The sequence below is a fragment of the Nematostella vectensis genome, chromosome 6 (genome assembly GCF_932526225.1).
Source record: "Nematostella vectensis chromosome 6, jaNemVect1.1, whole genome shotgun sequence".
Classification (NCBI taxonomy): domain Eukaryota; kingdom Metazoa; phylum Cnidaria; class Anthozoa; order Actiniaria; family Edwardsiidae; genus Nematostella; species Nematostella vectensis.
In genome coordinates this window covers 13485523-13513123 of record NC_064039.1, presented here as the reverse complement: position 1 = coordinate 13513123, position 27601 = coordinate 13485523, and the positions used below count along the sequence as shown (strand labels likewise).

At 41.6% G+C, this 27601-nt stretch overlaps 3 protein-coding genes across 3 annotated transcripts in view; all 3 read right to left on the bottom strand.

Moving 5' to 3' along the window:
* Positions 1–17034, bottom strand: part of LOC5520987 — a 29565-nt gene extending 12531 nt beyond the window's left edge. The window contains exons 1-12 of the mRNA XM_048729373.1: positions 16851–17034; positions 16137–16170; positions 14858–15261; positions 14127–14394; positions 9435–13560; positions 6955–7250; positions 6329–6641; positions 5633–6221; positions 3204–3419; positions 2179–2304; positions 760–1074; positions 199–450 (exon numbers count right to left, since the gene is read on the bottom strand). Coding sequence (XP_048585330.1) covers positions 199–450; positions 760–1074; positions 2179–2304; positions 3204–3419; positions 5633–6221; positions 6329–6641; positions 6955–7250; positions 9435–13560; positions 14127–14394; positions 14858–15261; positions 16137–16170; positions 16851–16910 — 6999 coding nt within the window. The 5' untranslated portion in view covers positions 16911–17034. The remainder of the gene's footprint in view (positions 1–198; positions 451–759; positions 1075–2178; positions 2305–3203; positions 3420–5632; positions 6222–6328; positions 6642–6954; positions 7251–9434; positions 13561–14126; positions 14395–14857; positions 15262–16136; positions 16171–16850) is intronic.
* Positions 17035–17858: 824 nt separating this feature from the next.
* Positions 17859–25798, bottom strand: LOC116604156. Its single transcript, XM_032366149.2, has 8 exons — positions 25763–25798; positions 23841–23868; positions 23097–23298; positions 22549–22721; positions 22185–22321; positions 21516–21639; positions 20830–21141; positions 17859–20152 (listed from the first exon to the last, which is right to left on the bottom strand). The coding sequence occupies exons 1-8, from the start codon at positions 25796–25798 to the stop codon at positions 19881–19883; spliced, it is 1284 nt and encodes a 427-aa protein (XP_032222040.1). The 3' UTR covers positions 17859–19880.
* LOC5521076 lies at positions 25606–27598 on the bottom strand. The gene has a single exon (XM_001640743.3). The coding sequence runs from the start codon at positions 27592–27594 to the stop codon at positions 26443–26445; it is 1152 nt and encodes a 383-aa protein (XP_001640793.1). The 5' UTR covers positions 27595–27598; the 3' UTR covers positions 25606–26442.
* Positions 27599–27601: the final 3 nt, after the last annotated feature.

The following is a 27601-nucleotide window of genomic DNA, read 5'->3' as shown; positions in this document are numbered from 1 at the left end:
AACTTTTTCTAACAAATTGAAATTCAAACTGGTAAATTGAGGTCATCATTTCGTTTTTTGGTATCATCCCTAAACGTTTTAAATTTCAGATTTCTGCAAATGGTTGCTTATTTTATTGTTTATGATAAAAGAGAATATAAAAGCATAAGAGTATATAAAAGAGAGATAAAAAGGTATAGCGACAATTTATAAAATAACCTGTTTTTCCACGGCCTGGTTGCAGCTTTTTCCGCCGTGAAAAAGATTGGCGTTGCTTGGCAACCTGAACGAGGCTGACCCGCCGTCTCCTATGACTGAGCCTGCAAGGGTTTCTGGGTGCGATCTCTCAACAGCCATCTTGATTGTCGCAGTTCTAACCAATGAGGGTTTCTCACCCGGAAGTTGATTATTCAAGACAGCATCACCCACGATGCCAAGCATTTCGAAGATGCTATTGGCGATTTGGCGGCTCTAAAGTAAAAACAGACATATGACATGGAGCTCTATGGGGATGCTAGGTTTAAGAGGATTTTTTTTCTGATAAAAGCATCATCTGGATAGGCCTGGCTTGCCGCTTTTGATTTTTATCAATTATGGAAGAAAAAATATATAAGCATTTAATCTCGAATCTAAAACTTGTTTTAAATTCATTTACCAAAACATGAGAAAAAATCCCAAATTTGTATTCCCAAAAAGGACAATGGAAATGTATTCTTGTATGACAAAATAACGGCTAAAAGAGATTCTTTACGTTCAGCGCTTGGGAAATCACAAACAAACCTGCTTGCTATCTGTATCGAGATTTATCTCCTCTTGCTCCCCTCCATCGCTTATTGAAGCATTTCGTTCAATTCCTTGACGCACTTCCTCCGCCATCTCTAAGCATTCAAAGTCAAAACTCTTACACGTGTGCTCCGTCGTTACTCTTTTCTGTTTGACGGTGACATTGACTTGTTCAGCGGCTGCTCCAAGGACTTGACCCATTCCCCCCACTATTGACTCGGCGCTGTCAATCACTGTGTCGTACCCAGACCCCCCGCGCGAGCTACTCTGTAGCACAGATGTCATTTCTTTAAATACTTTTTCGGACGCTTTCTGTAAAAGGTAGGCACGTGTTTTAATAATGTGTTTTAGCCATAGGACCTTTCTAGGAGTAAGACTATTCAGATAATTGTCAGCTATCATGTACTGTAAGGCTAGAGGACCTTTCTAGGAGTAAGACAGTATTCAAATAATTGTCAGCTATACAGTATTGTGAGGCTGGAAACCTTTCTAGGAGTAAGACAGTTTTCAAATAATTGTCAGCTATACAGTACTGTAAGGCTGGAAACCTTTCTAGGAGTGAGACAGTACATTCAAATAATTGTCAGCTATACAGTATTGTAAGGCTGGAAACCTTTCTAGGAGTAAGACAGTATTCAGATAATTGTCAGCTGTACAGTACTGTAAGGCTGGAAACCTTTCTAGGAGTAAGACAGTATTCAGATAATTGTCAGCTATACAGTATTGTAAGGCTAGAGGACCTTTCTAGGAGTAAGACAGTATTCAGATAATTGTCAGCTATACAGTACAGTAAGGCTGGCAACCTTTCTAGGAGTAAGACAGTATTCAGATAATTGTCAGCTATACAGTACTGTAAGGCTGGAAACCTTTCTAGGAGTAAGACAGTATTCAGATAATTGTCAGCTATACAGTACTGTAAGGCTGGAAACCTTTCTAGGAGTAAGACAGTATTCAGATAATTGTCAGCTGTACAGTACTGTAAGGCTGGAAACCTTTCTAGGAGTAAGACAGTATTCAAATAATTGTCAGCTATACAGTACTGTAAGACTAAAAGACCTTTCTAGGAGTAAGACAGTATTCAGATAATTGTCAGCTATACAGTACTGTAAGGCTGGAAACCTTTCTAGGAGTAAGACAGTATTCAGATAATTGTCAGCTATACAGTACTGTAAGGCTGGAAACCTTTCTAGGAGTAAAACAGTATTCAAATAATTGTCAGCTATACAGTACTGTAAGGCTGGAAACCTTTCTAGGAGTAAGACAGTATTCAGATAATTGTCAGCTATACAGTACTGTAAGGCTGAAAACCTTTCTAGGAGTAAGACAGTATTCAGATAATTGTCAGCTATCATGTACTGTAAGGAGTAAGACAGTATTCAGATAGCCAAAGAATTTACTTGGGTCAAGGTTATGTACCTGGGTAGACAAGCTCGTCTCGTCGCGACGTATGGTTGCGCCCTTAATCGCACCTGCTGCCTGTCGGACCACTTGAAGAGACTCCATAGGAATAGCAGTAATGATGTGAACGAGGTCTTCTCGAATCTGGGAAAGAAAGTGATAAAACATAGCACGATAACAGTGGACTGTTGATTGTCTATTCTTTTTCGTATTCCCCAGAAGAAAACATAATAGTCCAGGTGGAGACGGTGGGAGGGACGGTGGCAAAGTTCCACCCCTTGCCGCATTTATCTCACTCAGTGTACAAAAAGAACCTGGAATGAAAACTAAATTACAAAAAGATAGCTTCATCTGAGAAATACTGGCCCATGCACGTTGTCCAGGAATCTCACTAACATTATCGTGATCGTTACTTATTTGCGCATGCAAACAGCACCCTGCTCTCTGGTGCCTCAACCCTGCGTTGAGGATTCTATAGGGGACTTGCGCTAAGAGATTACGTGACTTTTGGGTGGCAAACTTGCGCACGCTCAGGGTTTTTACGGCAAAATAACGAAACAAAAAGCACATTTTTCATAAAGTTTTTTTGGCCAGAAAGGGCTTATTTCCATTAAAAGGATTTTTATTATTATAGTCTTTGTCTGGCGTGAAGGCCGCAGCCATTTCTGGGGCTTATTTTGGCTTGAATTTGCCATGCAAAAAGTCACGTGACTTCTTAGCGCAAGTCCCCTATTTAGGGGATGCGGTTGAATGTTTCGTTTTACTGCCTGTAAATGCACCACTGGGCTCGATTCTCCATTTCTACTTGTATTCATTATGTGTGGTTGCCAAGAGGTAAAGGGAATCATTAATAGCGATGAAATAAGCTTAGAATAGCCATGGTGAAACTGAGCAGCATTGAAGTTAGGATATCTATTTTAACCAGATTTACGTCAAACTCAGGTTCGCTGATTTAAACTCTTCAACACTCCCCGTAAGCTTGGACTACCTGTGTTCAAACTGTGAAAAGACTAAGTCAAGGCAATGATTTTTATGTTGCTAACCTTCTTCCTAGACTCTACCATTTCCGCGGCGTTGACTCCAGGACTCGCGGGCTTGTCAATCTGCCTATTGAGAACTGACGTCACAGCACTTGCCAGTTGACAGGCGGATTGGTAGTTACCGCTGTCCATCATCTTGACCAGGGCGCTATCTTGACCGGAAGTCATGTATGTCAGAGTATCGCTGAGGTCCTTTCCCGCAATTTGAGGCTCTGTAGACTACAAGTACACCTACTTAATACTTAAGACTGACGAAGGTAAGGGAGTTGGGAGCGGACCTTGGAGGTGTAAGTATTTTTTGTTCGATGGCATAACCTGTCAATGAATTAGGTTCTTCCGTTGAGAATTTTCAACTTTAATAAAGGCGCTAAGCAAAAAGCTCCATCTATGTAGACAAACTGCATTACACTTTATCAGGGGAGGGGAGGGGTTGCTGTAAAGAACCGATCTGAGATGCCTTCCCCGTGGTGCCATCTTCATTGACAGTGCATGATACACACTTACACTGATACACACTCTGATATAGACAGTCTTGTTTGAGACTCTCTCTCTTGCATTAAAGACCATTTTAAATTTAACGCTATACTATGTTTTAACCCATTGACTCCTGGCTATTTTTGAGCTGAATTTACAAAAAAAACAGACTGAAAACAGATACCTCCCCCCCTATTCTGAGTTTTATACAGCCCGTCAAAGTCAAACACAGCAGCACCTAGTCAGCGGTATTAAAAGACTTATAAAAAACCATCTAACTTTAGGGAGAGGAGTGTTGACTGGCCCTCCCCTCAGGAAGTTTTTCCCTGGATCTCCCAGAATGCTTTGCAATCCGTAAAGGCATCTTCGTGGTTTTACAAGCCTTCAAGGAGTGGACATTGTGTTTTGAGGCCATGGAAATGAACCTGGAGGATCAGAATAAAGGTATCTATTTGTGTCTTGAGCTGTGTTTGCTGATCTCTCTCCCTTGTGTGGTATTTTGAGCGTTTTATTGAGAGGGGTGATTCTGCTTTTCTTTCCTTGTTCGATTTGAAATTTGTCAAAGAACCAGTGCTATTATTTGGCTTAAGAGTAGTTGCCAACACCTTGGTTGGATGCATATCTTCAAGACCATTTATCCCTTAGACTGATGCCTGAGTATCTTCATCTTGTGTTTATTTTGCATTTATTAATTTTTTGGGTTGTGGGTACTTTCCGAAGCCGGTACAGGCCGGTTGAGGGGTCAATGTGTTAACTCTTAAAATATAACTTAAGCTTTTTTCTTTAGACCATCTTTTCTCGAGACTCAATAAACACACTGCTTTCAATATTTTAAAATATTTTTCGCGTTTTCCGTCATCATCGGATATTGTTAGGTAATCGACCGGAAGTAAACTGGTGACAATGCGGCTTTAACTAGAAACCAGACAGTGGATTCTAGACTAATGTCTAGTAGAGTCTAGACATGTCTAGACTCTACTAGACATTAGTTTAGAATCCACAAAAATTACAAAAATTGCTGGAAATTATAAGTTTTATAAATCATAAATCATATTTATAATGCCTTTCCATCGATACTAGCTGATTTTTTCCGTTAAAAATCATCGGAGATTGTTACGTAATCGACCGGAAGTAAACTTCTCTTTAAGCCCCCTCCAAGAAAATTGCTATAACTTCTGAACCATAGAAGCTAAGAAGCTAAAACTGCGACTTTTCCTAAAATCTATCTGCGGATGTTTTGATGCCATTGACATGTCGAGGAGACGCCCCATGTTACAATGGCAACCGTTTTTTCACACATAGGTTTCCCAAAAACTAAAAAGTAGTGATTTTTTTATAGTTTGGTCCTGTTTTTCAGATTTTTAAATTTAAAAATGCCTCTTTTGACTTTATAAGTTTGTTTAGGTGACAACAGCACTAGAATTTTTTTCTCGGATATTTGGGAGGGAGGGGTGGGTAAATTTCGCTCTCCCAAAGCTGTTGTTAAAAATGACACTAGATTTACTAGATGACACTTTTGCAAAAATCATAAGAATCCAAGATGGCGGATTCAAGATGGCGGACCCAAGATGGCGGAAATTCTTCCAAAAAAAATGATTATTAACGTTTTTATGGCCTTTTTGCATCATAAAGCCATTAAAAAGTTGATTTAGACATATCTAAATGATATAAAATGATTTCAACCCGATATCTGATAATTTAGGCAATATTTGAAAGAATATCAAGACATTGTATTTATGACGTCATAATTTATTAGAACACACCCAAAGTAGGGCGTGACGATTTTTTGCATGCTGGTGATCATTGTCTGTAAGTTTGATGGTCATAGCCCAAGCGGTTCATGAAATACGGAGGGGGGCCTTTTAGCCCTCTCCAGTCACAGACAGCTCAAAATAGCCCAGTCTGAATAGGGTTGAACGTTTTTCTTTAGACCCATAACAAGGTCCATAATAACTTACCTGAATAAGGAACGTAAAATGTGCCTGAGCCCCGAAGAAGTCGATAATTTTCGCACTTATCTCCAGAGAGTAGTTATTTCTCGCTTCTCCCAGCGGAAGCTTTGAGAATATCGTGCTATCGTTGCCGAATGAGAGCAATACCTCCTTACCGCTCTCACTATACGAAAACTCATAATTAAGAGGCTTGTCCGAGTCCGTCCAGTTCGTGCAAACGATCTTAAAGTTAGTGATCAAAGCCTCTCCAGCGGTAGGCTCAGAGAAACATACGCCTCCTTCAGGTGAACTATTCGTGGTGAATAGATATTCCGTCCGTCCCGAAGTCCCACCATTGCGTCGTCCGTAAACTCGGACAAGGTAGATCTCCCCACTCTGAAAGGCGTGCTTTGGGACGGCAAATACGGGCCCATGCTTGTTGGTGACGCTGTTGGCTTGTGCGATGTCATCTCGTGGTTTCCAGTCGTTCGCCAAAACATCTTCGATGTAGACTTCCCAATCGAAGGTTAGTCCACCATTACAGCCTTCCGTACATTGTGCTTGTATGGCAAGCCGATTGGACGGATTTAGTTTCGTCTTGCAATTCTCCACGCATCTGTTGAGAAGATATCAATGTGATCAAAAGCCAGAGAATGGCTTAATAATAAACTTTATCAAAACCAGGCTAGAAAAGATAAAAATTATTGTTATTGATGTACTTACATCATCGCTATTGTAGGAGGATCTCCGCTGGCCACTTCGAGAGTCTGTGATACGTGACTAACACGTGATTCCTTCGTGACTATCAACGTCACTTCATACGCCTCGTCCTCCACCATACGCGACGTCACGAGTGTGAAGGTCTTGCCGCTGCTGGAGAGGATAAACTTCCCGTCTCTGTAACAGCTTCCGGTGGAAGTCTGGTTCGATTGAACAGAGAGGTGTAAGCCTGACCTGATAGAAAGCCGGAACATCCGGGATATGTAGACAGGTAGACTGGCACGTCGCACGTGACATAACCACGTGAACTGGAGACCTGGGTGAAAGATGTTGAAAGTGTCATATTAAAGCCGCACTGTCACCAGTTTACTTCCGGTCGATTACGTAACAAATTACGATGAATTTTAACGGAAAACGCAAAAAATATTTTCAAAATTGTAAAAGCAGTGTGTCTATTGGAAGTTTATTAGAGGATGTGACTGATTATATAGAGCGCATGGCTCGTAAATGGCGCGAATTCTAATTTATTCTTCTTTCTTGTAAGGTGAGGTTTATGTCGGAAAACCATCTTAAACCATAAAAAAAGGAATAAAGAAAGAGGAGAAAGAAAACAATGAAATATAACTAACCTGATTCCTCATTGTCTGGCACATCTTCATCCCTTGACATGGACCCATCAAATGTGACGTTCCTTCCAAACCCCCTTCTTATGGACGAACCACCAGATATAATAGCAATCAGTGGTGAAGATATAATTCTGAGATATCCCTCAGTAGTTGCTTGGAAGACGTCCAGACCTGGAGCAGCCATCTGTGCCGTGAAAGAGACCTTGTACCATCCATATGAGAGGTTCCTGTTCGGTATATACAGACTCGGATACCCGAGGTCTCCGGAGTCAGTCATGTCTTTCTCGGTCACTTGCATCCTGGTGATCGAACAAAAAATAATATTGACAATTGTAGATCATGTGTCATGTGTCTCTGTTAACTAACATATATGAAACTAGTTAACATATCCCGTGCCTAGCCTGTGCTAGACTAGCCATCTTGTTTTCACTGTTCTAGACTCGTGTATTTCCAAGCCATGCTGATTTTAAATCGAGTTGGTGATTTTAAATCGGGATGGTGGTGGTGGCGGCGGTGGCGGTGGTGGCGGCGGCGTCGGCGGTGGTGGTGGTGGTGGTAGATTGTGATCGTTTCCCAAATTTTTGTCGCACTTGGGATTTTTAGCACTATAAATGTTCGTGAGGCATTGCTCTTTCGATTTGCATCCAAAAACTAAACTCAAAAGGATATTTTCAATAAAATGAACCGATAATTGTGAACGCGCGTTTAAAAAAATGAGGAACTGAACGTATCAGTATCAGTGCATATACGTATCAGTGCATTTAATGCAGTTTAATACAAACTTGTTTCGTAGACCAAGGTTGCCGTGGCAGTTGGCATGACCCAACTGCCACTCGCTATGCATTGAATCGGCAAATTTGAAAAGTAGATTAGGCGAACACAAGCAAAAGTCCACAATATCTAATGTGAGATGATCTTCGTCCTCGCTGCAAAATTTCAAAAACTTCAAGCATTTGCTAACCAGTTGCTGTGCTTGTCGATCACTTTTGCAGCCCCCACCACTGCCCTTGAGCCACGCGGTGAATTGTCTTGCAAACGTGCAAGACATGTCAAACGATGGGACGCCATTACTTGAACGTCGGTGCCCCTTCTCCTTTTCCATTTGGCTTCGAGAAGCTTCGATATCTGAGTCGCGGGGTTTCTCATCAAAGTAATAAAACCATGTGTGCTTTTTCTTGACGTGTTTTCTACACCCTCTGAGTTCCAAACCCATCGTTATGGCAGTCTGGTACAGGGCAGTGAAACAGCCCGTCATTTTCGTCTTCTTCTAAGTGCATTCTTGTTGGTTTCTTCGCAGCATTTGGAAGAAGCGACCAGTTTATCACATTACCCTGCTTTACCATCTCTTGTCAGCAACGGTTAATGCGAGAGTGAGAAACGTATGGGGCGTACCGCATGTTTAATGCTATCAAATACGTGAAAAGAGCCAATCAATCACTGCCACGCGACAGCCTCGAAATAGTGGCAGCAGTCTATTGGTTGGGCACTATAAACCAAAATGGCATGCCCAAGCAAGCCTCGGCATGCCCTTGCTTTTGCACAGCTTGTGCGAGTCTAGGTATCGCTTTGAAAGATCATATCTTTTGAGATTGAGAAACAAAACCATAGATGCGGAACTTTTGTTCATGTTTTCGAAAAAGGGAACACCCCACTTCGGTCCATTGAGGCCCTTTTGTTGTTCCTTTTCGCAAAAAAGCGGCACCATTTAGGCCAAATCGGTCCCACTGTTCCTATACTTTTAACCACTTATGAACAGGCTTTCCCTTTTAAGTCTATTAACCGTAGCAAACAGGAACTTGTGTTTTTTTTGAGTGGTGGTCCTCAATGGGGAACGCGTCAAAAAAGGAACTGTTGTTCCTAATTGCATCAATTAGGACCAACAGTTCCTTTGTGGACTTCGAAAAGGGAACATTTTGTTCTTCATTGTACAAACAAGTCCTTTTTGTTTCGAAGCGTGAAGCGTTCCGATTCTTCACCTCTAAACGGAACAACCGTTTCGTTAAGTGATAATCAGTTCCTTTCGCGGATATAGGAACACAACAAAAAACACGCGGAACTGTTTTCGAATTTCAAAACGTCTCGTGTGTAGCTCAATCAAAATAAATCTCAAAGGCGAATAGAGCAAGCCCTCATAAACTACCTCAAGCAGTATCACGGAAACTTTGGCGTTCTATCGTTGCGCATACCGAAATTAAATGCAGAAAAATCAAATTAGGGAAACGTATATGATGATGATGATGGTGGTGGTGGTAGTGATGATATTGATGCTCTTAATGGTGCTGTCATTAAAGGATAATGTTGTAATCATGATAGTCATGGTGATGACGATGTCGATGTTTATCATTACGACTATACGATGGTGGTAGTCGTGATGGTGGCATGACGGCTACGTTACGAAGATTACGATAACACAAGGCAAGAACTTCTTGCCATAACAATGATTAAATGAGGAACACGATAACGATAAACAGAATTGTAATCACCTCACAATATGGAGTTTTCCGTTGCCTTCAACATACATTAGCTTCCAATAGAATAAAACATTGGAAGACTTCTTGCAATTGACTTTAACATCTGTGTTCACTGTATACGGCCTGGAGCGCATTATGTCAATCGCAGTCGCATTGCTTGCTCCCAGGTTAAGAATGAAAACCTCCGGGAAGCCACAAGAAACATCTACGATTTCAATCTTTGTTTTGCTTGTCTCGAATGATACGGCATTAGAAGCGTTTACGGTTACATTGAACATACCGACCTTGCTGTAAACATGCTCAAAAGACATCGATGAGTTATATTCTCTGTACAAAAATGTTTTCTCTGAAGAAGACATACAGTGAAAACCTCCGATACTGTACAATGTACCATCATTCATATCAGCTACAAAGCAAGTTTGCGTTCCCATACTTTGAGTGCCGATAAAAAATACAGCTGTTTGGTTCACGACTCTCGGGGTATTACTCGATAGGCGTAACTCACGAACGCTTTGGTGTACAGTGAAAGACATGTTTCCTTTTACTTCACTGACAAGATTACGAGCAGTAACATGTATGCAATATTCCCCGACAGAGCTAAAGCTAACCACAGTTTTTGGCTCATCTGTGGTGAAACTTTTGCCATTGATACTCCATGAATACGACAAATCCGTTCCTTTATCGTGTATCACATCTATGGTTACATTCTCCTCAGAAGGAAAAAGGTTTGACATGAGTCCCCTTAAGTTTTGCCCATCTTCCGAGACCCTTAAATTTATTTTCGACACGGGATCTTGAATGATAACCAACGATGATATCGATTTCCTAGAAACCAAATTCCGAGCATCGAGAACGATCGAGTATTGGCCAGCTCTCAAATACTCGCCAGGTCCCAGCCTAACTATTCCCGCACTCGTATTCGATAAATACCAAGGAATGGAGATGTTTTCAAGGTACAACTGAAATGAGACATCCGTACCTTTTTCGTGATTCCAAGAAACATTAAAACTTTTGCCGTTTATGATTGGTTCCACTTTGTTGAATCGGAGGTTTCTTATTGGCTCTTGGATGGTAATGCGAGTGACGTCATGAGCCGTTGTGATCCTATTGGTGCATGTGGCCGTGATGTCAAAGAACCCACTTTTGCCGTACGTATGCTTCAGTTGATAAGTGAGACCCTTGAACTTTTCGTCATGGCGTCCTGAACCAAGATAAATCAAGTTTGTGTATTCTTTGAACTCTATTTCGCCATCACCATAATCGATAGTACAGTTAAAGTCGGATCCTTGCGATATTTTCATCGTTATCACGGTTTCCATTGAAACGTTCGCGGGAGAAGAAATCAGATGAAGGCCGCGTAGCTCTAATACAGGCTTGAATACAGACAAAGCCAAGGATTTATTCACGCTGCTTACGTTATTAAACGCATGAATGGTAACAGAAAGGCGTTTGAACGGTTTTCCCGCTGACATAGCGTCTGTCAGGCCATACATGTGTGTCACAGTCTTTAGACGAGTTGTCACGGTAACGTCATCCCCGAAATCAAACACAAACAACGGTCTGATATTGGAAGGAGCTTCTACGTTAAAAGTAACATTTCTCTCGACCTCAATTTCTTTAAGACCGTGCATTGTTGTCACGTTAAAACCGCTGATCACGTGCTCTGCGTAGAATGTCACACTCTCCTCCAATGACGTCACCAGGTTGTCACCTTTAATCGTTAAGCAGTGCGCGCCGTCGCTTCTCGCCTGCAAACTTGTCGTCCACAGACTTCCATTGTTTGTAAGATAAATTACATCTCCGCCTTGAATATCCACTTGGAATGACACATTGGTACCTTGTGCAATGGTCCAAGTGACATTAAAGACCCTTCCTACTTCCTGTGGTAAGATCGGATGAAGTGAAAATCCACTTATAGGTTCTTGGACAACTGCCTTAGTCGATTCCTCTAACACAGATAACCTATTTTCGCATCGAAGCAGAATGATGAATACCCCACTTGACTTGTATACGTGGCTTTTGCAATAACTCACTTTCGTTGAGCTCAAAGCCCCGCCTGGTTTAGTCTCGTGGGTGTGTAAATTGTCAGTCGCATTTACTGTTATAACAGTTCCATCTCCAAAGTCCCATTCACACTTAAAATCTGACCCTTGTTCGAGAGTCAATTGTATCTCCGTGTTATCCCCTAGCACAGTTGGAGAGACAACAAGGGTCATGTTTTGCAACAGACGTACGGGTTTCTCTACTTGTATCCTGGTGAAAGCCATCACCCGGCTTATGGCGTTGTATGCAATAACTGACACGTTAAACACGGAGGGATGACGATACCTATGAAGCGCATGACTTGTCCAGTTTGCCAATACGCGGGTCCCATCGCCAAAATCGAACTCAAACAAGGGACTACTTCCCTTAAGCCTGACATCTATTTGAACTGTCTCGTTTACCTCGATGTGTTTTGATGACTTCACGACATATAGCCTTAAGTCTCTTAGAGGATACTCGATGATAGCAACACCGTGCAATACCTCAGAGGCGCTTACCAGGTTTGATAAACGTACAGTATACGCGTGTTTTCCTGCGGTTTTGTAGACGCTCGGGGGAACAAGTACTGTCCCCGTTGTACCATTTAACCATGCACCCATCAACGTCCCATTCATCCTGACGTCCATCGTTACATTCGTCCCTCTACTCACTACGCATGTTATGTTTAGAAGGGCGCCATAAACCTGCGAGGATGTGGAATAGAGTCGCGAATTTTTTATTGCTTCTTGGATTGTGACCCATGTTGACGCCTCTGCTCGACTCAGTCGGTTCCAGCAAAATAACTCGACGTTAAAAATCCCAGTTCTTCTATAACGACGAAGCACGCTAGCAGATGAGTTACCGTTATGACGATTTCTGAGAATACTTATTGAAATATTTTTTCTTGTATTATCTCCAAAATTGATCATGCACATAACGTTGAAACCTTGACCGCTGATTGACAATACTGTATCATTCCCAAGAGCCGTCGCCTTACATTCCAAGAGAAGTCCGCTGATCAGTATAACAGGCGTTTCAACCGTCACCGAGACACTGGCATTGAAGAATGTGTAATTATTGTAAGCGTGAACGGAAACCTCAAAAGTCCCACTCTGTCTATAGCGATGTGTGACTTTGGTCGTCGTGACCTCGGTAGTTTCCGAATTGTCCCCGAAATCTACCCGGTATATCGGGTTAGCTCCGTTCACGGTGTTAGCCTCGGTAAAATAAACCTCAACACTATCATTAACTTCAATGAACCTGTTCACATTAAGTACCACGGGCGCAAACGCCGCAACAGCTCTAACAATCCTCACTTGAGAAATTGCATCCACTGTCCCTGTGATTTGATTGAATGCTGTCACAGTGACGTCATGGATACCTTCACCAATCAAATCTCTTACCCAGGTGTAACCGGAACTGACGTCAATTGTAATTACCTCAAGTCCCTTTCTCGCAATGCTTGCTGTATACGTTACTTGACTCCCGGTTCCTATTGTCCACTCGATCTTAAAGCTTTGGTTATAAATCTGCACCGGTATGGGCTTGATTTCTAGTTTCGAGATTACTTCTTGGACAATGGCAAATGTTGTGCGTGTAATGTTTCGTTTGCGGTTTCCGCAAGTCACCACAACTGAGTAATTTCCAGGGTTTAAGTACTGGTAGTCCTGTTTGAAGCTCCCCCCATGGGCGTGGTCAAACATCTTGTCGGCCTTCCCGTCTCCAAAACTCCAAATGCACTTGATATCCGATCCATTTGCGATCAATAAATGAAACGAGCTCGCCTTGAGGTACTCTGTCGGTTGACATGACACCGTCATGTTGCCAATTGCAACCACAGGTTTCTGTATTTTTATCAGCGCCTTTGCCTTTAATAAGTTGTTCGTGCACGTGCTGTTGATATGGACCGTCGCCTCGTACGAACCGTATGCGGTGTATCGATAGGTGATTGCAGGCTCGTATGACGTCACCACAGGGCTTCCATCCCCGGTATTGAAATAGTAGCTGTAAAAGCGTGTACCGTTTGGGTTCTTCGCTACCATGGTGATGTTTTCGCCAAGTTCGCGCTCGGATCCAGTGGGGCTGATCCCTAGGCTGATTGAGGTGACAGGGGTATCTGCAAGATCCAAAACATCTAAATGTAACCACTATCCTTAAAAGTTTATTTCACTGGCAAGGCCCGGTTCATACGTCGCGCTTCTGCCGTGTCGAATCTAATTGTCTATTTGTATCGACACAAATACATTGGGTTCAACGTTGATTCAGACGTCATACTAAATGTGTCGCGCTCAATAGGTTGCGAGTAGTAAAAGGTATGTCACGCAGGTCAGACCTAGGGTATGTCACGCAAGTCGGATGTATGCATTGTCACACAAGTCGAATCTAGAGTGTCATGAAGCTGCTCTAGCGCATGTCACGCAAGTAGGATCTTAAGTATGTCACGCAAGTCAGATCAAGGTTTGTGTCACGCAGGTCAGATCTAGGGTATGTCACACAAGTCGGATATAGAGTGTCATGAAGGTGATCTAGCGTATGTCACGCAAGTCGTATCTAGGGTATGTCACGTAAGTCGTATCTAGGGTGTGTCACACAAGTCGGATCTAGAGTGTCATTAAGCTGATCTAGGGTATGTCACGCCATCTAGTCGGATCACTTTTTAACTCTTATCAGCCCTTGACTTACACGGCCTGCAAGCTGTTCTAGCATGAGTGATCTGCCGCTGTGGAAGCGCCTCGGGGTACACCTGAAGACAAGACACGCGCCCCTTGTAGTACATGCCGAGGTCAGCGACGCCTAGCGCGCCCATGCGCACTTTGAACTGCGTCATTATGTCTGTGTGACGACCGACATTCTTGCGCACCACAGGGATACCGTCATGCCATAAGATTGTAACACCAGTCTCCCAACTGTAACTGAGGCCGACATAGTTCCACTGATTTCCTCGCAGAACCTTAGAGGGGGTATATGTACAAAATCAGAAACATATACTTACATTACTTCCGTGTCATGCGTACAATAAACCTAAGAAATGTTTTTTTTATAAAAGCATATCGAAAAGAATATGAAATAATATTATTGATAACCGGCTTATAACCGGAGCATTAAAGATAATACATTGTACCTCTTTACTATACAAATCTGTTTTTCTAGATTCTCTGTGTACAACAAACCTGTTTTTACTGAATTCTGTGCGTACTATACAAACTTGTTTTTCTGTCTGTGTTTACTATACAAACCTGTGTACTATCAGAGTCTGTTCTTCTAAATTGTCTATGTACTTTACAAACTTGTTTTTTCTAGATTTTGTGTGTTCTACAAACCCTTATTTTCAAGATTCTCTGTGTACTACTAACCTGTTTTTCTAGAACCTGCTCTACAATCCTGCTTTTCTAGGCTCTCTGTGTGCTACAAACCTGCTTTTCAAGGCTCTCTGTGTACATCAAGTTCCTCTTATTAACGCGCGCCATCATCGCCGCTGTTTGCGCCACGCCCATCGCGCTCATCTGCCACAGCTGCACCCCGTACCCATCCACCTTATAGTTCACTATCGGCCCCGCCCCTCCCATAGGGAACACGTGCACCAAGATCGTTATTGACCGCCGGACGTCCAGTCTTCCCTCGTCCAGCTCAATATATGAGCCTGCGTTCCCCTTGAACAGCAGTGATCCATCCTGCTCGCCATGGACACCCGGGGCAAACTCTGTGCCCACGTGCCTTCCCGTTGCTTGGTAACTGGTGACGTCATTCGCTTGGTGTAGCTTGTTGAATGGGTAGACGCCAACAGGTTGGACCGGAAACTCGCAGAACTGGTGCAAGTCTGTGGAAATGACGGATCGTACAATATTTTTTTGTCTTTCGAACCACAGGGAACTTACTCATCCTTCGTTCTCCTAGAGCGAGCGCCTCTTCTCCGTCTATAATCTTTCCCAACACTTTGGGCTTGTTACGCAGGCTAAAAAGTACCCGGAAAAATGGAGGAAAGGAAAAGAAAGAAATAAGGGTTGACTTTATCGCTAACTCACCCTGAAAGTACAGTTATTGTATATACTCGGACGCTATTTAACATTGAAAGAATTGTTAAAGAATGTGAAAGCTTTGCCCCTTTGGTTATGCATCAGTAGCGGATCTAGGGTGAGGCTTTAGGGGTTTAAATCCCCCCCCCCTTGGGCTGCCAGAAAGCCATATGTAACATAAAAAGATTACCCCCTTCCCCTTTGTCACTGAGCCAACCCCCCCCCCCCCCCCCCCCTTTAGCGAAAAGGCTAGATCCGCCCCTGTGCGTCAAAGTAAAAACACTGGAGATGGACTCCTCCTTATACTGAAATTTAGTTTGTGAATGGAGCGTGGTGAAATGGGGCCGCGTTTTAGCGCATTCATCTGTGCCAAGCGCCTTTTAGGTAAAATCGAATTTGACCTGGCCTGGGTTCGAGCCCTTGTCATGGTGAAATCGTGGAATTTCTCTTAGCTGGGTTGCTTTTCATGATTCTTTTTCTTATAATTCTTAAAAGAAAGCCCATCCTGGAGCAGAAGAACACGAGCTTCTAGTAGGCCATTCTAAGTACTTTTTAAAGGCAGTTGCGCAAATGAGGAGGAGGGGAGGGGAGGGGGGGGGGTGGGGTAGGGACTGACGGAATCTACACTTTTTCCTCCAGGGCCTGTGCGATTTAATGAGTGCGATATGATAACACAAACCATGTTGTTCCGTGGTTCCGGCTCCCCCGAAGACCTAAAATAAATAGACATGTTACTATTATCGACATTTTCTTTACTTTTCGATTATTTTAACATTACAAAACTTAATTCTCACAATACAATAATCGACTTAACAATAAATTTGACATCATCATTATGATGACCACAAAGGGATTTTAACATCTAAAATAAACATGTTATTTAATCTAAAACTAGTATACTGTTTGGCGAATTTTAACTGTTTTGCACTTTTTATAAGTATGGAAATCTGGAATAATAGAAATAGGATAAAATTAAAATACGATTCTTTGATAATGTCCAAGGGCATAAAAAAAACCAGATGCCATTAATAAACCAGCCAAACATTTGCTTCTAGCCTAATACCTTCATATGAAGTACTGTACAATTTTACGGAACCACTGACTGGGTTTTTGTTTGGATGTTCTAATAGACCACCATCATAGATTTGTAATTTTTGGGACTTTCAAGTCCTGTGAGGTCTAATACCTCTTGTGAAGAATATAGCGGTATCCTCAAAGCAGTTTTCTGTCTTTCAGAGCCAGTCTTACTTATATCAATACCAGTAAATTACTTTCTTGGTACGGAATTGTTTTTAACTCCTCGGCGCTTGTGTCACTGGAAATGGTTCTCTCTAAGCACTGTAATGTTACAAATTTGCGTCGGTGGTTATTTTTGCTAGTTGAGTGTACTCACCTGTCCGTGTATAAAAAACAAAATCAGCGACTTGACCAGATACAGTCCTGATTTACGCATCTATGACGGCAATTGAGCTAAACAAATGGGCTTTATTCAGCGAACTGTTGAAAACTGAAAGTATTGTTTTCCTTCTCATACTTCCCCGTGTTTGGTGAACTGCTTATTATTGTATTTTATTCACTGGTTCTGGAATAATTCCAGTGTACCGCGGGTGATTTCGCGCCTTTTTCTTCATTAATTAATCTAACATTACCACAGATTGGCAACAACGAATGTTTGGGTCAATGTCAATAACCCCCTACGCACTAATTCATTATGTTGGCGGAGTGCTGCCGGAATTACTGCCGGAATGCTGCCCCAACAAATGGCCATGTTTGGAAGCTCACGTCCAAATAATGTTGTCATTTCAAAGAGAAATAAAAGGACACGTTACCGCATGTAGAAAGAAAGAAAAGTTATGGTCGCGAAACCGATATTTGACTGAAATATATATTGTGCAGAACAAAATTCCACGTGCTACTTTTATTTTCTGATTTTCATATTAAATTCATTGTTTTTGTCTTCGTAAAAAGTGGACCTAATTTTTCTGGGGGGGGGAGGGAGGGGGGAGTTTTCTAACAAAAATCTGACAACCCACAAAAGAAGAAAAAGATATTTTTTATCCTTTTGCAGTATCTCCAAGGGAAGTTTATTGTCGGATTTAGCTACAAAAAGGTCTCACTTATGGATTGATTACATACCAGTGATTTAGCTTATGCTTTAGAGTTTTGTCTACAAATAGCAAGTCTATTGAAAACCGAAAGTGGACATTCGGCCGTTGTGGGGGGGGGGGGGGGGGGGGGGGGCAATGCTGGCGGGTGCGGCGCAGTTTGCATACCAGACAGGCGTTTCCATCAAAAATAAAGGTTTAACGAGTACACTTTCCGGCCGAACGCCATGCTCGAGGATCCAGCGTACTTTGCGGGCGCTCCCAATGCGGTAGTGACCTTTGGAAAAAAAAACTTATTTTCAGAGATACTACTCTTTACTGGCTTCAATACATTGTACAGCTAGTAAATTTTTACAAACTGAAAAAAACATTTCAGCTTTTGAGATCTCTGTTTTTTATGTGCACTGTTTCGTTTTGTGAAATCTGTGTTAAATGCATTGTAATACATGATTTACTAACTATCTAACTACAAGAAATTTTCTAACTACATGAAATTTTTGCATATTTTGATTTCACGAGTTTCAAAATTTTCAAAATATCGCTTAACATGATGCAGAAGTGAAGTCATTGAATCGAATTTCTAAAGGAAAGCAGGTTCAGCGATGGAAAAGAAGTTTTGTCACGTGAAACTCGCGACACTTCCAAAAGTTAAAGATAAATTTGTGAATTAAACTTGAACTAATATGATGATAACAAGTATTAATTACTAAAATAAACCTGTTCATTTTAGTAAACAATTTTAGTTTTGTTTTTGAACAAAACGGTGTCGTGATTTATGCGCGTAAAAAAAGAAACATTAAGTCCCCCAAAAAACAGCTGGTCATTAGATACTTGACGAACCTTCGAAAAATAAAGGTGACCTCGCCCTGCAACCATATTAGTCGATTATGTTTTTCGTTCTGTTGATTTTTATGTCTTTCGGTGCGCATCTAGTTTTGCGCATCAAGATTTCTGTTGCTGATGCTAAGGCTTGAAGCTCTATCCTCAATTCAATTAATCGAAAAAATGCCAATTGCTTTGTAACCCATTATTACGCAGTTCAGTAACTATGCAGCTTCGAAGTCTTCTTATGGTGTCTCTTAAGACTCCAAGATCAAAGCCCGCGCGAAACTGAGCCAGCGGCATTGTCAACAGTTCACTTCCGGTCGATGACGCAGCAATCTCCGATGATTTTTAACGGAAAACGCAAAAAAATATTTCAAAATTGTAAAAGTAGTGTGTCTAGGGAAAGTTTAATTATTTTCCCGAAAGGGGGGGGGACGTGAGGATACCGTGGGGGTGGTGGTGGTGGTGGGGGGGAGGTCTAATAGGGGGGCTTCGAACAGTTTATTGATTTTGAAGGGGGGGGGGGGGCACTGATTCCTTTGGTTGTTGTCTCTTCTATACAATTTGACCAAGTGTCAAATCAGACTTCTTGGTTCAATTAGTCTCAAAATGGAGGCAGTTATTTGGCATCCACAATCCTGGATTTAGTCGCATCTTTGAGAAATTGAGTGCCTTCGCCTTTTCTAAATTAATATTTTCAGCCATACCTAACCCTCAACTTCCTGACCAGCTTGCAGCTAATCTCTTGATCGCGTTTCTTTAACGTTGTCACTGCTGCTCTTCCTTGGCCCCTTCTTTCTTCGATCTGGAGGGGGGGGGGGGGGGCACCGAGAATATTTGGGAAGCGTAAGGAGGGGACATGGAAAATTTTGATCCTCCTGAAGAGGGGAGGGCGAAATAATTTCAGCCCTTATTTTTATCAAAATACTCACGCCCCCCCCTCCCCCCCCCCCCTCGGGAGAATAAATGAACTTTCTCCGTAGTGGAAGTTTCTTTGAGGATGTGAAAATTTAGAGCGGATGGCCTGTGAATAGAGAGGGTTCTAATAAATTATTTTATCTTTTATGGGTTGAGGTTTCTTTCGGCCCTCCAGAAGTAAACTAGGCCAATGCCGCTAATACAACTAAAATCAAAGGTGCTATAAAATAAAAATATCGACACACCACCGCCATCTTTTTGCTATAAAAAAGTAAAGCTCAGTTTGTTTTCAGTTACTCAAGCCTGGCGCCCGTTTCTCGGAACACCCGAGAATTCTCGGCCCGAAAACTTTATTTTGCAGTTTTGCTCAAAATTTTGCATGTTTTCCTTTTGGAGAACCGCTTTCATGTTTTAGAACAGTTTAAACTTCCTCTTGGTTCGTATTTCAAATGAATACGCACAATAGGGCTATTTTTGAGATTTTCAAATTTAAGGAATAAAACGTTTTCGGGCCCGAGAATTCTCGGGTGTTTCAACAGACGGGCCCCAGGGCGGTAACGCTAAATGTGATGATGTCACACCAGTGCTACTGGGTGGAAGTATGCCCAGCTCTGATTGGCTAACAAGTGGTGGTCATAACCCAAGGCAGTGGCGTTGTTCAGTTGGCATGTTCCGTTGTCTTCAGCGCTGTAATTGAATGACTCGCACTTCTCCCCAACTGCAAGACAATACTCGACGCACTGGGTGGGGGAGGGGACGTTTGACTCTTCATAGAACACGTGAACCGTGAGTTGATAGCGAGGCCTTTCTTGAAAGATTCTCTCCGGTAGAGTTTCAGCATCCACGTCTGAAAAATTGTAAATCAAAGGATTAGCTTATGATTTACTGAAAGAAAGGCAGTTTGTGATTCACCGAAGAAAAAAAAATGTATTTTAAGATTTATAATAAAAGAGTGGTAGAGTTAATGATTTTACTAAAGGATAGAGTTACTATGAATTTACCGAGGATAACGCAAAAGACAATTGTACAGTCGTTATCTTATTTTCGCATAATAAACTGTTGTTATGAAAGGTAGGAAAGTCTTAGGGGACCAAGCATCTGCCTTGCTTCCTCCGTAGGCACCGCTTTTGCACAAAAAGCGACAGAAAAGAAACACAGGCGCTTGGAGTTCCTGTGGCGATGCGTCGAGCGCGAAGCGGTAGGAGCTGAGGACGAGTGATATTTGGCATTGTCTCCTTCCCCCTCATTAAAGGGATTTGTCGACCACAGGAAGCCCGCGAGGTTTTTAGATTCACTCTCCATCCTGCACCCTTAGCACTTACGTTTGTGGGAAGGATTATTTCAAATTATATTTTAAGGGAACCAGAGATCACTTTGGTCTAGCGAGACCGCGACTCATCAAATGTTTGCTTTATTTATAGAATAAGTACATAATGAATATATCGAAAAATCGAAAAAATCCAAGAAAAGTTAAAGTATTTTTTCGAGAGTTATCGGAAGACAACTTTGCGGTAAGTTACGCACCTTTATCTACAGAAATTTGTAGTTCTTGAGGTAGTCCAATGAACTTGTACACATAATACCCGAAACACTGACGAACCGTCACTGAGGCTTTGTACTGACAGTCACCACTGACATCACCAAAGCACAGGTCGCGTTCCACCGCACCAGTCTCCCTCTGTGGGTACGGGCCACGCATCCACCCAGACGGTCCCAGATTACTTTGCGGCCCTTGGGTCGATATTTGCTGTTGGCCTTTTAGACGGTTCCAAGTTTGATTCAAAGCCCTTTTAAAGTCTTCAATTAGTGTGTAATTGAAACAAGGCCGAATCAGTTCTGCAAAAAAAGGTACTGTTAAGGAAGACTCACGGAGGTAATTGATAGTTTGTACCCCATGAAATGAGAGTTAGTAGGCCAAAATTTTTAAAACTATTTTGGGTTAATTTACGGTTTTTCACACGCGGGTTTCGTTTACTGTATACATACGACACGTCCCAACGGGACAGTGTTTCTCTGGATATCGCCTGTATAACTATAAGTTCGAAACGTCGGCAAACTACTCTGTTTTTACAGAGTATTGATTTATCTCCCTGATTCCAACTTAGCAGACCACCTATTTGTTCTAGCTTGTTTGTAGTTTTTTCTGGTCATATCAGGCTTAAACAACGACTTTCTAGTTACATACTCTTCTAAGGATATAATTCGCTTACCAGCTGAGCAAAGACCACTGGACTTTCTTATCTGTTTGAGGTTGAGGGCTTTGTTGTATATCTGCAGACACCCCATGGCACCGCGAAAATACCGCCCGTCATGTGTTACGGCTGCCAGACGAATCTATAAACACATATTCGCTATTGCATCAACAATAGCATGCATGTTTTTTGCTAGTACAGGAAGAGGAAAAACCACTTTGCTCGTATCGCTACTCACTAATTAAATCCTGAACATAGTTAAATCATAATTGTGATAATAATCATAATTATCAATATCATCATGATGATCATCATCATCATTACTACCACCATCATATCTATCATTATCTCCTTCTGCATCTGATTTGCCCCTCCCCACAACCCCACTAACCAAAGCCTCCTCCTCCTCCCCACGCCTCATGACGCCCTGAGCGAGGGTGGAGAGAGGTGCGCATTCCCAGGACATGCAAAACGAGTATGATATCTAATAATGATTTTTTAATAAGAAATGAGCCACATTTTGCCGGTAGGGGGCTGCGCGCGCACTTCCTAGCTACGCCACCTCACCCCCTCACCACGCCTCATGACACGCCCTATGCAGGCATGTAGGATTTGCTAAGGGGGGGGGGGGGGGAGAGGGCTGCGTTTTCTTTTACGGTCTGGGGGCTGCGCGCACGCTCCCTTTACCTCCCGGTGCGTCGCCAGTTCCACTTTGCCAATGTTCAACTCGCCGATCATGACTCCGTCCAGATAAACTCTTGCCCATCCCGATGTGTAATCATAGCTGAATCCCACGAAGTACCAGGTGTGCAACTGTAATGTGACTGATAAAGATGTGATGTCCAATCAAAGATCGATAGCAACCTCATGGGAACTGACATTTTTAGATAATATTCTGGTCGTCGTTTCTTCGGAATCACTGAAAATTTTTCATGATCATTATAGAACAGCATTTGACATGACTATAAACAAATCAAGATTGGAATCTTCTTTAACAGGCAATCAGCAAAGCAAAAACAGTAATTACTGTTATAGATAAAAATCTAAATACCTTTGGTTGTTACAGCATTTTCCCAGACCCAATATCGCGTAATCACTTTTCCGAATACCCTTGGCTTCTCCTGAACCACAAGCCACAAATGAACGCCAAAGGTCGAACGAAAGTAATTAAAAATCGGACCGATGTGTTCAGGACGTATCCATAACAGCACCGTGAGGGAGTACCTGTGAATTAGATAGTCGCTTTAAATTTGTGATGGCTGTCTGCCCTGTAAAAAACTGCATCATCATCAAACCTCTACACCTATTTTGATAAAGATTGCACCAGCGAATCAATGTATCGTAACCCGCAGTGGTTCATGGGTAACGTATAAATAACTGAATACTTGTCTCTGGACGTCGCTTTATTCACCTGTGTTTGTTTTTATTTACGCTTATTTTTTTGGATACCCTTGAAGCACTGCGGGTTACGACAAATAGATTCTCCGAGTGCAACCTTATTTAAAATATGTGTAAAGCCGAGAAAATTTTCTTAACGAATGTGCACTCTAATTTCATGGGACTGGACAAAACCTTCAGCTAAAGGAAGTTTTACTTCACCTTGTGTCAACCTTTGCGTGGTAAGGGATCTCGACGTAGCTACTGGACGTCCCAGAGAAGTAATATGCCCCGCCCTCTCTTCCATCAGGTCCCTTGACAAGTGTCACGCCAGACTCGATTCCAGACTGAAGACCATTGCCACTGATATCACGCGTCTTGTGTTCGGCATTCAATGGGTAGAGAGCCACAGGTTTGGGCTCTCCTATGAATGAATATAAAAAATTACAGGTTATTGTTTGTCATATATGATCCATCAGTGTCGTGAATGTTCTTAAGCACTAAAGAAACCCTCAATAGAACATATTGAGTTAAGAATTTATACACTGTATACGACAGGGGCGGAGCAAGGGGGGTTTGGCTCAGTGACAAAAGTAAGGGCTTATTAATTTTTGTTTCATTTGGTTTTCTGAGTCCCTCCAAGTTCTCTCTACTGTAACTCTCTTTTCTGGGGACATTGGGCTTAAATGCGGGTATTCGTACCATGGCACCTGGGGAGAAGGGGGACATAAAAGGGGGATAATGGTTGTGATACGGGTAGAGCTAGGTGGCAGGGGTGAGGGTGGGAGGGTCTTTGTGGGGATAATGCTACAGTAAGCGGAGTTGGACTATAAGGAGGGTTCGGGATAGTGATGCAGGTGTTTTTACCATGACGTATAGGGTGAATGGGAAGAAATAAGAAGGGGGTAGGGGAGGTATTGACCGGAAGTGTACGTACGTATAGTGTACGTATAGATTGATACTTGCCTTTGGTGAACAGGCTGTTCGTTATAAACTGAAAAAATGAGAGCAGCAAGTTTGGTTATATAGCTATTCTAGTGAGTATACAGTTGTTACCCGCTTATAAGAACATAGGTTCAGGAGCGTTGGGGGAGGGGGTAGCGCAGTCAAAGGATTCTTTTCTTCTTCTTTAAGATAATTGTCCGCCTAGGGGAGGGGGGGGGGGGGCACCAAGGACGGCTGCGCAGGAGATTAGGTGCGCGCACACTGCGCAAAAGTTAATATACAAATTAACAATTAGACTTCGAGTTATCGATCGTCGAGAAAAAAAAAACCTTTAAAAGAAAAAGGTGACAACAACGCAGAGTTGTTTTTTTAAACGATATTTCGGCAGGACAATACCTGCCTTCTTCAGGTTATAAATGAGTTACAGTGGCATGTTACAGCTAGTTTATGTACAAAGTTCATTGATGATTAACTAACAAAAGATAAAAATAGTAACTGATTAAGAAGTAACTTAAGGAAGATAGCGGATGATGGTAAGTAGGGTGGTATGGAATACTAAACGGTTTCTTCAAGCCAGTTGAGGCCACCGGGCTCAAGAGTGCCAGAGCGAGCTATCAGTGTGGCTTCTCTTGCTTTGCTGATTGCGACTCCATCCGCAAAGCAAGAGAAGCCACGGGTTAAGTACGACAAAGCAAGTTTCTTAAAGCGGCATTTCAAGAAACTTCAACCGAGAAAAGACAAAATAATCTATTAGAATTATGCCCTTAGTCCAAAACAAAAATCGCGCCACCTGCTAACATTGAAAAAACGATATTAATTCATAACAAAAATAGATGCGCTTTATAAGATATTTTGCAATCTTGACGTTAAAAAAAAAACGGATTTCAAACTAATGGATAACTACATTTGGTGCTGTTTGATTGGTCAATACCCTGAGAAACCATTTCAGTGCTAGCCTAACAAATTCAAAATTTTGATTGACGGAAGCCAGGAGGCGATTAACTTTTATCGGCGGCGAGATTTTCCAGAACATTGAAAAACAATAAAGTGATATCTTCAGCACGTTATCTATACTCTACAAAAGCTCGTATAAAACCAGAATGTTGCTCGCCCCTACTTGTGAACCAATGCATTCTATTCATTCTTCTTGCGCTTTGAATGAATTATGCATGAGATTGAGTGTGTAAAATCACATTATTATTTTATCCTATTTGTGCGCGTTTTGGTATAGTTTCTTTTTACCTTATTGATTATAGACCCTGAGGGGCAATGCAAAATTTTAATTCTTTATTTTGGATAAAAATTGTTTATTTCAGAAAAAAAGACGATATAAATATATTTTTTTTCATTTAGGGTGGAAGTTATTATTTTCAAATAACTTTATTTATATAGGCCCAGAGGGGCCATGTAAGATTTCGATTCTTTATTACTGTTTAATTCAGATAAAAAAGACGTTAGTTTCTATTATTTTCATTTAGGGTGGAAGTAATTTTTAAAATAACTAATAAGCTTTCAAAATTGCTTAAAGACAAAAGAGTCAAAGAATTGTTTCACCATCATCGCATTTTTTAAAAGCAGGATTGATATCAAATTAAACCGAAGCATAGGAAGAAATAGCATTTAGCTTTAAAGTTCTAATGACTATCTATGCCTTTCTCTAGTTGTTTTTTCCAAAATTCACCATTTGTAATAAACCAGGTGCAATAACATATCCAAGGCCCATGTCACCTCCTCAAGGAAGAAATAAATCTTATAACCATTAAACTTTGTTGTTCCTTTGTTTTTACCTTCAAATATTAAGCTTTTTGCTTATTCCGATACCTGCACACACACCTCTCCAGGAAATTCTTATGCGTCTGCCTTTTCTATGGCGTTTATAACCACACTCTAAGGTATTGGGATATGATGGTGCCTCTCTATCTATGGTTACGTGCTCAGCTTACCTGAATAAAAAATAGAAGCACTACGACCAGCTCCATACTAAAACTCCATATCAAAACTGTTCCACGTAACAATTGAGTTGGCTTTTAATCCTGTATTTCAGTACTTAATGATATTCGATTTATTCTATGCTATAAATTATAAATAACGAGTATGAGATAATGTGTTGCTAATTGTCTTTTGAACAACAAAAAGATTGTATGAAAACAACCTTCTACAAATTATTCAATTGTGTTTTCGAAACGTGCGTAAGCCACATTACATTTTAGATAAAATATCCTTTTGTCATGGTTAAATGTATCTTGAGAATGATTTTTCATCTAAGCTATACTCTCCATGCAGCTGTTGTTCCATCAACAGCTGTGGTCCCTAATAAACTGTCATCAGAAGACCTTGAATTCTACGACCTCTAAACCAAGACCTTCAACTTTACATGCGCTGACGCGTTTGGGTTCCCTGTTCGAAATGCCCCTACGTCATGGACCCAAACCAAAAGTGTGCAAAGGGACCTACTCATATGAGGGACCTAATCCTAAAAGGAACCTTCAAATAAAAGAAAAAAAAAATAACGAGACACAGACATTATCTTTGATTGCTAAATTGTGAGTATTCTGTGAACTAGCCAAGAATATTTTATGCGACTTGGCTGAACATAACATTGGGAGAGCAAGCAGATGTGCCTTCAACTCCTCGCCACTGCATTAACGTCTACTAGTTTTTGCAGGAGTAATGTGTTCAATGCCTTTTGAGTCTGAATTTCCTTTTCCAAATCAACTTCCTGCTTTCTTAGGAATGTTGTAAAGTTTGTTGCCTCTCGGAGTATTGCAATCTTTGAAGCTTTCTTGCAGTTTGCCATGGCAGGTAAGCAGGACTTTAACTTTTGGAATTTAGTATTCAAGTCGTTCCTCCTTTCTCTCTCAAGCTGATTTCTTAAATCTGGCTCGATTTGCGCACTGAGTGAAACAGATTTTTTTTCCTGAGAACGTTTTGCATTCACCTCTGCCTCTGGAGATACCAGATTACGTCGTTTTCGCCTTTTCTTCTGACATTCTTCCGGATTTTTTTGCTTGATACCAATATCTTCATCATTTTTTACTATTGTTTCCTTCGTTTTTGCAAAGCTGTCTATGCAGTCATTTTTCGTTTCCAAACTGTGGACGTCTCCCGAAAGTGCCCCTGGGATGACGTCATTGTCTTTTGAAAGTGCCCCGAGGGTGAGGTCATTCTCGGAAGTATTTGTAAACACGTCGTTATCATTAGCAAGCTCGTCACATTCCTTTTTAATCACTGGGAACTGGAACACGGTCTTTGTCACTGCATTTTCTAGTCCTTCCAGTGTCAAAGGGGTAAAATGATCCGGAAGATAGATCGATAAGTCTTCGGATGATTTCCGTCGAGACGCACTGCAAATCTCGAAAATCGAGGGGCTTTTCGTGAAATGAAAATTACTAGGCGTTGAAACAGAATAAAGAGGCGACAAAACCCCGATACCGTCCAATTCAGAAATTGATGTCCTTGTCAAGAAAGGGCTTCTTGGGATGTAGTTATCCCAGTAAGCATTTGTATTCGACATTTTTGAGCACTGAGATTCGTTATCATTGATGAACACACTTTCTGCAGTCTCATCTAAAATGCTAATACCCGGAACAACTTGTAAGTTGGAGTTCCAGTTGTTTCGTAAACTTGGTCGCCGATCTCGCTCGTAACCCACCGGCAAAAGCTCGTTATTTGTAATATTATCGCCGCTTTGTCTTTCCGATTCGCTAAGAAGATCGTCGAAGAATACTGTAACAGATCTCCTTCGAAAAAGTGGAGAAAACGGTGGGCTGAACATTTTTTCT

Bases quoted from the DNA above. Each gene is read 5' to 3' on its own strand.
- LOC5521076 (XM_001640743.3), bottom strand. From the start codon at position 27,594: ATGTTCAGCCCACCGTTTTCTCCACTTTTTCGAAGGAGATCTGTTACA.
- LOC116604156 (XM_032366149.2), bottom strand. From the start codon at position 25,798: ATGGAGCTGGTCGTAGTGCTTCTATTTTTTATTCAG. The intron at 23,869-25,762 runs GTAAGCTGAGCA...TCATTTTTTCAG, and splicing joins TGCTTCTATTTTTTATTCAG to TTTATAACGAACAGCCTGTT. The intron at 21,640-22,184 runs GTAAAGGGAGCG...ATGTGTTTATAG, and splicing joins AACTGGCGACGCACCGGGAG to ATTCGTCTGGCAGCCGTAAC.